Source organism: Castor canadensis, chromosome 11 (assembly GCF_047511655.1).
Source record: "Castor canadensis chromosome 11, mCasCan1.hap1v2, whole genome shotgun sequence".
Lineage (NCBI taxonomy): Eukaryota > Metazoa > Chordata > Mammalia > Rodentia > Castoridae > Castor > Castor canadensis.
The window spans coordinates 18,613,278-18,622,844 of NC_133396.1; the positions used below are offsets into that span (position 1 = coordinate 18,613,278).

Genomic DNA, 9,567 nt, shown 5'->3' on the forward strand with positions numbered 1-9,567 from the left:
TTGGGCCTGCCCATGTTTCCATGCACACCACAGGCCACAGAAAAGTATGGAATGTCCCACTCATGGCTCCCCCCCCATCCTGTACCTTGACTTCCACTCAGGCCCTTTTGTCTCATTTTTTTGTTACTATTTCAGTAACTGCTTTTCTGTCAATACATCCTTCATTCAACCAGCAAAGTGATCCGGAATGTCAAATCTTACTTGAAACCCTTTAATCCATCAGTCACTGAACCAAGTTCCAATTTTTTTTTCCACCTCTGCATTGGGGATTGAACCCAGAAACTCACCTATGCTAGGCCAGCACTCTACCCCAAGCCACATCCCCAGCCCACTCAAGTCCTAATTCTCACAAGGATCTGATCACTTTCACCTTCTTTAATAATAGCCTTTTCCATCAGCCCCTCCATCCACTCTATGGCCTAGAAACCAAGCCATTGTATGCTCCCTTGCTCTGCACACTCTGCTTCTCTACCTGATGAGCCCAGCCTTGAAGGTCACTCCTTGATGGAGTCTCCCCTGATACTCCAGGAAAGCTAGTGTCCCTGTGAACAATGCTCTCAACTAAGAGTAACAGAAAACCCAAGTAAAACAATTAAATTTATCCTAGGCTGCCATTAGAATCATCCAAAGAGATTTAAAAAACCCCATCACGGAATACATGCCAGATCTAAGCATCAGAATCCCTGAAGGTGGAGCCAGGCAATTTGTGGGTGCAGCCAAGTTGAAGGAAGGACATATCTTTCTCACATAATGAGAGAGACAGATGCAGGTGTTGTTTGAGTAGCCCAGGGAACGCAGTGATATTCTTGACTTTTCCTTTCTGTTTTCTTGCTGGTCACCAGATGGCTAAAATTGACCCTCCTTGTTTAAAGCAAGGAAAAAGTAGGAAGAGAAGGGTCAGCCCATCCTCTCTTGTAAGTCAAAGACTGTCCCAGAAAAACCTCTAGCCAACTCCTTCTTAAATGCATTGGACCAGAATTGGACCACCTTCAGCTGCCAGCATGGGAAAAGTAGACAGCAGGATTTCTAATATCTAAGGGACCAGTCAGGCTCCATCATCAAGGAATCCCAGATTCATATATGTTACCCCAGAAGGTATTACAGAATAGAAAACAAGTGAGCAGGCAACAGGTTTGCCACATATTCTCTCTGTGTGCCTCAGAGCTTTCTGTGCACAAGTCAGTTATGGAAGACATGGCATTGATACATGGTGGAGATGTGTGTCAACATCTCCATGTCTCCTAGACTGACAGATCTCAACTCAGGCTTCACATTAAACATACCTGAGGAAATTTGGAAAGAGATTAGTGCCCAGGCCCTATATCCATGGAGATTTTAATTTAATTGGGTCAGGGCTGGGCATGGTGACTCATGCCTGCAATCCCAGTTACTCAGGAGATGGAGACTAGGAGGATCACCATTGTGGGCTAGCTGGGGCGAAGAAGCTAGTGAGACACCCATCTCAACCAATAAGTTGGGCATAGTGACATTCACCTGTCATTCCAGCTGCTCAAGAGGTGTATGTAGGATGATTGCAATCCAAGCCTGCCCTGGCAAAAATGCAAGACCCTACCTGAAAAATAACTACAGCAAAAAGGACTTTGGGGGAGAGGGGATGGCTTCAATTGTACAGCCCATGCCTAGTCAATAGCAGGCCCTGAGTTCAAACCCCTGTACTGCCAAAAAAAAAAATATTTTTAATTGATCCAGATGAATCCCCAGCATAAATAATTTTTAAAGTACCCCAAGTGATTCTAATACATAGGCTATTTTGAGAACTTCTGCTACAGACCCAGCACCCTAAGAACAATGTCTATGGCCCCTTCAACTAGCTTAGTACTTGGGACATTTGGTGGCAGGAACACCATACTGAATGAGGGAGGAAAAGAATGAATGGCAGATGAAGGGCCTAAGTTCAAACCCCAATACTGCCAAAAAAGACAAATGAATGGCAGAGAAGAATTTCTGTCAGTCCCCAGCCTATGGTGTGCACTGTCTTAACTGTGGTTCCTCCCTACATTCAGATCTTCCATTTCTTGAGCCCTGCTCTTAGCCCCCCTTAATTAACCTCCCCTACAGCTCTATGAGGCCTCTCCCATGTGCACAATCACCTGCCTCTCTTACAGCTGCTAAGTGGGATAACCCAGTCCCACTCTTGCCTGGTAGCTGCCCTAGTCTGAGAAGGAGATAACTCTCCACCAAAAGTCAGGTTCAATTCTTGGGCCTTAGCCAAACCTTCTGCCGATGTGAGAGAAGAACACCAAGAGGAGAAGGTTTCCACAGGCCTTCTATCCCACATTCAGTCACAGTCCCAAAGTGTACATGCAAGCATCAGTGGTACAGTGCCTGGCGTTACTAACAACCCATGGAGAACATTTTTACTTCTCTCACCCAAGTGCAGAAAATGTATTTTATCTGATTCCTTGGACAAATGTGAGTCTGAGAAATGTCCCTGTTGATGTCACATGAATGAGTCAGGGATGAGTACATTCCCAGAGGTGATAACACGCAGTATCTTACCATCTGGCTCTAGGCCCAATCAAGCTTCTGAAACGGCTTGTTCAAAGGTAACCCACAGGGTCAGCTTCATGGACATGCGACCTATGCCATCCCATGAAGCCCCACAACAGTGCTTAGAAGGACCTCATTTGATTTTAAACTCTGCTTTTGCTGTTTTGAAAGTCTTAACAGTGCTTGTTTGTTTGTACTGGGAATTGAACTCAAGGCCTTGAACTTGTTAGGTGAGTACTCTACCAATTAAGCCATTCCCCCAGTGAAATTCTTAACAGTTTTTGGACAAAGGGCCCCACATTTTCATTTTGCATGAGGCCCTAAAATTATGTGTTTGGTCCTGGTTAACCACAATCTCTTAAAAAATCCAGCAAGGTCTAGAGGCTGAGGCAAGAGGATCTCAAGTTCAAGACCAGCCTAAGTACATAGTGAGTGTGAGGCCAGCCTGGGCTAGAGAGTGAAATCCTTTCTCAACAAAACAAAATCCAGCAAGGTTTTCCACCTCAGAAAGGTCTATACATTCCCAGTACTTGGGAGGCTGAGGCAGGATGGACATGAGTTCAAGACTAGCCTGAGCTACATAGCCAGACCCTGTCTCAAAAAAAAAAGGAAGGAAGGAAGGAAGGAAGAGAAAGAGGGAGGAAGGGAGGGAGGAAGGAAAGAAAGAAGTTGGTTAGCACAGGTCTGACCTCATCCTCCTTTGTGCAGGTCTCCTCTCTAGTCTGTGACACCCTGCTATCCTGTTCTCTTCTACCTCTCAGACCTAATGGGAGTGAGCCAGGGTTTCATATGATAAGATCAGGTGGTCAAAAAAAAAAAAAAAAAGGACACAGGGCATTGGCAAGTGTGCATGTGGTTGGGAAGGAATTAGGCACCTGGGCTGTGGTCTATTGGGCTACTGACTCATTGTGAACCTCTAGTTGCATTCTGGACCTCAGTTTACCTATCTGCAATCTAAGAGGGTCACTTCCTTTGAGCTCTATGAATCATTGAGACGCTAAACCTAGCATTAAGTTGGAGATGATGTAAGAAGGTTGGTGCTACATGAGGTGAGGCTATGGCATGGCAAGGCAGCCAACTGATATGGCTGGACCTGAGAACCAAGGGAGTTATAAAGGAAAAGCCACTATGAGTTAATGTATTAGATGTGATTTCTTTTTCTTTTTCTTTCTTTTTTATTTTTGGTGGTACTGGGGTTTGAACTCAGGGCCTACACCTTGAGCCACCCCACCAGCCCTTTTTTGTGATTTTTTTTTTTCGAGATAGGGTCTCGTGAACTATTTGCCTGGGCTGTCTTTAAACCTCAATCCTCCTGATCTCTGCCTCCTGATTAGCTAGGATTACAGGTGTAAGCCACCAGCACCCGGCTGGGTTTTTCTAATACATATTCATCACTACAACCCCTTGTCAACCCTGAACCTACAGGGTATAGGAGACAAGGTAGACAGGCATAGAATACAAGATCGAGAAAGAAAACCTGCCTTGGGTGCTAAAATCATGAAGGAAAGCCATAGTGTGTTCTGGAAGACAGTGATCATGACAACTAGGATTGGTACAGCTCCTTGCAGAGCTCTTTCATGTCCACTCAACCCTGCAGCAGTATCTCACTTGCAAAGGTAGACATGAGGGCTGGCCAGGGAGGGTGAAATGATGGCCCAAAGCACACACAAAACACATCTTCTAGCTTCAGATCCTTCCTTCCCACCTGGACATTAGGAGACGGCTGAGTGAAGGAGTAGCATGGGCTGCAAATTATGGTGGGACCAAAAGACCTGGGTAAATAAGTTGCCTGAGCCCTCTTCAGTTCTCAGGCATGAGGAAGAGGTCAAAGTGCCATCTTGAGAGCCCAGGAGCCCAGCATACTGAGAAAAACCTGAGTCAGTTCCAGTCCAGGACATAGAGTTGTCAGGAAAACTCATAGGTCATTGTATCAGACTTTAGGAGCCTTCGTGAACCCTCTCCAATTCCAAGGGAGACCATCAACTGACCACAGCAAACTAAAATTGAACTACAGCGCCCCCTGGCAGGCAAGAAGGTTGGCACTGTGAGGAGCCAGGTAATGTCCTGGAAAGAGGTTTCCAAGGAAAAGGCTGAGGGAAGTATGCACACCATGGAAGAAGATGCCCCAGGGCATGTAAGGAAGACAGGAAGGTAGGAGGAGGGATGGCATTGAGGGGGATACAGGTTGCTGGAGGCAATGGATGTTAGATGGACCGTACCCAGTTCTGTCCCCTAGGCCAGCCAAGCAGCGTTCCTTCTGCCCAGCCAGACTGTGGTCAAGGAAGAGAAGTTCTGGGAGGCAGTCTCAGAGCTAGAAGAACAGTCATGAAAGATGGTAATGACAGGGCCTTGGAAGGGTATCCCAAGGCAAGGAACTTAATTGGGGCCTGGTCTCCCACACAGAGTTCATCAGGGTCTGGGATCTGCTCTCTCTTGGCATTGTCTGGCCAGGCCATGGCTCAGGTATCTGACACCTGGGGCCCAGAGTCACATGCCAGGAAACTCAATACACTTGGGCCCCAGGTCCCAGCTTCCAGCTGCCATGAGAAAACAGGGCTTCTGGAGGAAGAAGCAGGTCTCCAGAGCCGAGCTCCTGGCAGGCTACTTCCGGGGAAAGGGCAGCAGTACAACTGAGGACTCTGCCATCAACTGGGGTGAGAGGCAGGGAGAAGGGAGAGGAGGAGGGAGGATGAATGAGGCAGGGAGTACAAAACTGGGGCAGGCAGAGGGGTGGATGCCCTTGAAGGGAATTTGATGGACATAGAAAGTGGGACCAGAGATATATCTTACCTAGTCATTTAGCCTAGGAGTCCTGTCGCTGATTTGCCTTCTTGTCTCCTTCACACAAGTGCCAACTAGACCCTCTGGTGCCTACCTGGGCTGCCTGGCAGCCACCCAGGTAGGTGGGGGGAGTGAATCTTTAATTCCAAGGAGGGAAATCAATACAGGGGCAAAGGCAGAAGCTTAGAAACTCCAGACCCAAGGAACCCCAACAGAGCCTTGGAACAAGAGACCCTATAGGTTTACTTTCTAGAATTGATAGATCCTAAAAGTCTTAAGTCCAAGGGACCCTGTTGAGACGTCCTAGATCAAGAGAGACATTCAAGGAGGAAGTAAGAAAGTGACCCAGACCTGAGAGAGCCCCAAAGGAGGGGTCCTGGTCAAAGAGACTACACAGAGGAACCAAAAGATGAGAGCTGGCAGTGGGGAATGGAGTCTCTTTGCTCCTCCTTCATGTGATCTTCTCTTCCCCAGATCCTACTCCACTCCAGGACTATGCCAATCTGTGGCCATGCTCCCACCAGCTGCTTGCCTCCTGCCCCTCCTGCTGATAATAGGCATAGGGGACTCCATGCCCAGCCCCCAGTCACCTCCCCAGAGCTGCTATGTGGCTGAAGAAGCTGGTGAGCGGACCTTCCGCTGTAGCCAGGCAGGCCTGAGTACTGTGCCCACTGGCATCCCTAACAACACCCGAAAGCTCTACCTGGATGCCAACCAGCTGGCATCAGTGCCTGCTGGTGCCTTCCAGCACCTGCCTGTCCTGGAGGAACTAGATCTGTCCCATAATGCTCTTGCCTACCTCTCAGAGGCTGCTTTCCAGGGCCTGGCAGGCACTCTGCGCCATCTTGACCTCTCTGCTAACCAGCTAGCCTCAGTGCCCGTGGAAGCCTTCGTGGGGCTGCAGATCCAAGTGAACCTGTCTGCCAACCCATGGAGCTGTGATTGTGCCCTCCAGGAAGTGATCAGGCAGGTGAGGCTGGCGCCAGGCACTGGAACAGGCATTGTGTGTGGTCCAGGAGCCCAACCAGACCTCGTGGGGCAGGAGTTCCTGCTGCTGGCCAAGGAGGAAGAGCTGTGTGGGACAGGGCGGGGAGGGGCCCGGCGGAGCACTGATGTGGCTTTGCTGGTCACTATGGGGGGCTGGCTAATGCTGGTGGTGGCTTATCTGATCCACTACATGTGGCAGAACCAGGATGAGACCCGACGCCCCCTCAAGCGGGTCCCTGTGTTGCCTGTGCGCTCGGAGGACTCCTCTATCCTCAGCACAGTTGTCTGATGACCAAAGGCACCCAACACACCTAGCCCTATGCCCACACCTTTCCTTTGGCCCCTCTGCCTCTTTGCTGCCCCTCCCTGCCCCTATCCCCTATTTCATGCCACCCCTCTCCTCCCGAAATACCTCACCTCACTCTCTCTCTCTTTCTCTCTCTCTCAACACCATCTTTGTTACCTTGATTTTGGGTGCCTCCTCTGTACCTGGATTGTGCTAGACTCAGAACCCAAAGCTCAGAGTCCATTGTTGTGGTGGGGGATGACAAAATGAAGAATGACTTCAAGTGGCTTGTGTGTGGACTCAGAAAAAGAAGCTGGCAGCTGTGGGGGCAGAGGAGGGAGCCTGGGCCTGGCTGAGGGTAAGAGGGTGACCTCGGAGGCCTCACTGTAGAGATGCATGAACTGCATGACACTTAAAAAGTGAGGATTTTGTGCAGAAAAGAGAGAGGGGTGGAAGACTGTGTACAAAGGCAAGGAAGATGTGAAACATCTGGACAACAGCAAGACCTACCTTGGGGCTAGGAGTGATGGTACAGAGAGGGATGGAGTGCTGGGACCAAGCTAGAAGTGAGGTCAGAAAATCTAGGGTACAGCCAGATTGAGAAGGGCCCTGTAGGCTCCTCTTCTCTGTTCCCTCGGCCTCTACTGAGAATCTCCTCCTTGCTTCTTGACTCTCATTTCCAGGTGCCTCTCCCTTTACCACTCTATTTGGGACCCTCTGGCTCTGGGCCCTCTATTTCCTTTCCCAGAGACACCCCATCTTCCTGCCCTCTCCTTTGCACACCGACAGTTAGTTCTGAGTCCTTCCCTTGGGGCAAAAGGTGGTCTCTTCTAGGGCTGAGCTGGGGATGGGTGACTGGAGATCTGGAGTCAGGAGGGAGAACTCAGAACACTACTGAACAGCGCAATAAAGCCCCTCTTATGAATACCCTTAATCTCTTTCTTATTGTGCATTTTATTGAACGTGTGTGGTTTGGCGGTGAGAGGTGGGAGGAGTGTTGAGCTACTCCCACCACCTCCCCTCCCTTGTGGTGGGGGTGCTTCTGCTGGGCTGCAAACCAACTCCTCTCTCTCCACCTGTCTCCTAGCCCCTGACACCAGAGTCTAATTGCCAGGGAAGCCAAGGCATATGAATTAATGAGAATGGAACTGGAAGAACGGAGGATGAGAAAAAGCCTCAGAGGAGGACTAGAAGGGAGGGAGAGAGGGCAGTGCCAGGCATCAGTCATCAGTCTGCAGAGTTCACTCAGCCAACCTCCCCTGAGTCTGGGAGGGGGACAGAAAGGCTGTTGCCCTCTAGGCAATCTGTCTTTTCTCCTAGTGGAAATGTGGGTAAAGTTAGGGAGAAACCAGATGGATGCAAAGTTAAGAAAAGAACTCCTTGGTGGGATGAGGCCAAGTTGGATGAGGAGGAGACCATACAGTGTACCTCTACTACTGAGACTTCTCAAGAAACCCCAAGGGGTCAACGCACACGACCTCCATGGAAGAGAGCCCTTTTGGGGAGGCTCAAGAGAGCCCACATAGGAACTGAAGATAAGAGTTACTGAACAGCACTCCATCCAGCTTGGGGCAGACCTGGGAACAGAGACGGTTGTCATACAAAGACGTTAGAAAAGAATCCATTGCCTCCCTTGGTCCCTGTGCCCCATCCTGACTTCCCTGTTTCCTTTCTAGCACCCCTTCTGCCCTTTTATCCCTCCCCTCTAGATCACTGAACACCCCCTCCACGATTACTTGAAGCCTAAGCCCCAACTTGATTCAGTGCAGAAAAACCTGGGATCTGCCTTCATCACCTTTTCTCAGGTGACCTGTGTCTCTTCAAGTTCAGAGATGTCAACTTCTTTCCATGCTAGGGTGTGGGAAGTCTTAGGCTGCAGCTTTGACAGCCCATCCTGGCCACACCCTGGCCTGGGACCTACAGTCCTGGCCCCATCCCTATCAAAGCTGCTATCAGCCCCTCCCCTGCCACTCTGTCTATCACACTCAGCTCAGCCACGCCCACTGAAATAAGGTTGGGACTTGGCTCACTGGGTTCTGAGAAATAGGTTGTGGGGGTGGAAGGGTAAGGAACAGTACAGCCTGTGCCTCTATCTGTGCTGCTCATTCCTGGAGCTTCCTTTGACTCTCCCTTGTCCCAAGAAGCAAGACTGTATCTTTAAGGTCTGCAGAGAGCTGGCTCCCCTGACCTTGACACCTAACCCCAATTCTCAGAAGGATGCTCAGATTAGGAAAGGATCAGGGAAAGGGGCTTTACCTGTAGTTCAGCTCAGGAGGGGTCCTGGAGCCAAGGCAGCCTAAGCTGATAAATGTTCCAAATTCCCCTGGCCTCCCTCTGGCTCTGACTCCTTTCCTTCTCTATAGCTAGGCCAGCAAGAAAGGCAGAGGGAAGATGAGGCAAGAAGAGATGGGGGAAGTAGCAGAGAAAATGCTTCATTGGCTCCCCTCCCCAGGAAGAGACCCCTGCACCCCAACCAATTAGAGACTCTGCATCAAAACTTGGTGGGAGGAAGATTCCAGGAGCTGTAGCTTTGGATCAGCCCATCACAGGAGATTGGCCAGAGAGGCACCTGCCTAGAATAATAGTCATTGAGCCCCTGGGTCCTTCCCTGCACACCTGGCCTCTGGCTTGTGCTTGAGCACTGAACAGGCAGGAGAGGGTGGCAAAATTGGCTTCGGCCCCATTCTCATCTATGCCAGCAACTGGGGATCATAGGGCCTGGTTCTGAGATGCCACTGGGCCCTGGTGAGGCAGCTGGACAGTCTCATTGATGTTGCCCACTTCTGGTCCTTATACCTGGTACAGAGGAAGAGAAAGAGTGTGACCTTCTGGGACAACACTATGTCAAATTTAATCTGTCCTACTGGGATGTGCCAGAGCCCAGAACAAAGCTGCCAGGTATGAAGAGAGCCTAGCCAGCTGACCAGCCCAGCTGTGAGGCAAGAATCCAAGTGATCTGGGGCAGACCCCAGCCTTGCATGGACATGCAACTTCCTGGAGCC

The 9,567-nt window shown here is 49.9% G+C and overlaps 1 protein-coding gene across 1 annotated transcript; it reads left to right on the forward strand.

Moving 5' to 3' along the window:
- Positions 1–5,755: 5,755 nt before the first annotated feature.
- Lrrc3c (leucine rich repeat containing 3C) lies at positions 5,756–7,492 on the forward strand. Its single transcript, XM_074048914.1, has one exon. The coding sequence runs from the start codon at positions 5,804–5,806 to the stop codon at positions 6,566–6,568; it is 765 nt and encodes a 254-aa protein (XP_073905015.1). The 5' UTR covers positions 5,756–5,803; the 3' UTR covers positions 6,569–7,492.
- The last annotated feature ends 2,075 nt before the right edge of the window (positions 7,493–9,567 follow it).

Coding starts and splice junctions, on each gene's coding strand:
- Lrrc3c (XM_074048914.1), top strand. CDS start 5,804: ATGCTCCCACCAGCTGCTTGCCTCCTGCCCCTCCTGCTGATAATAGGC.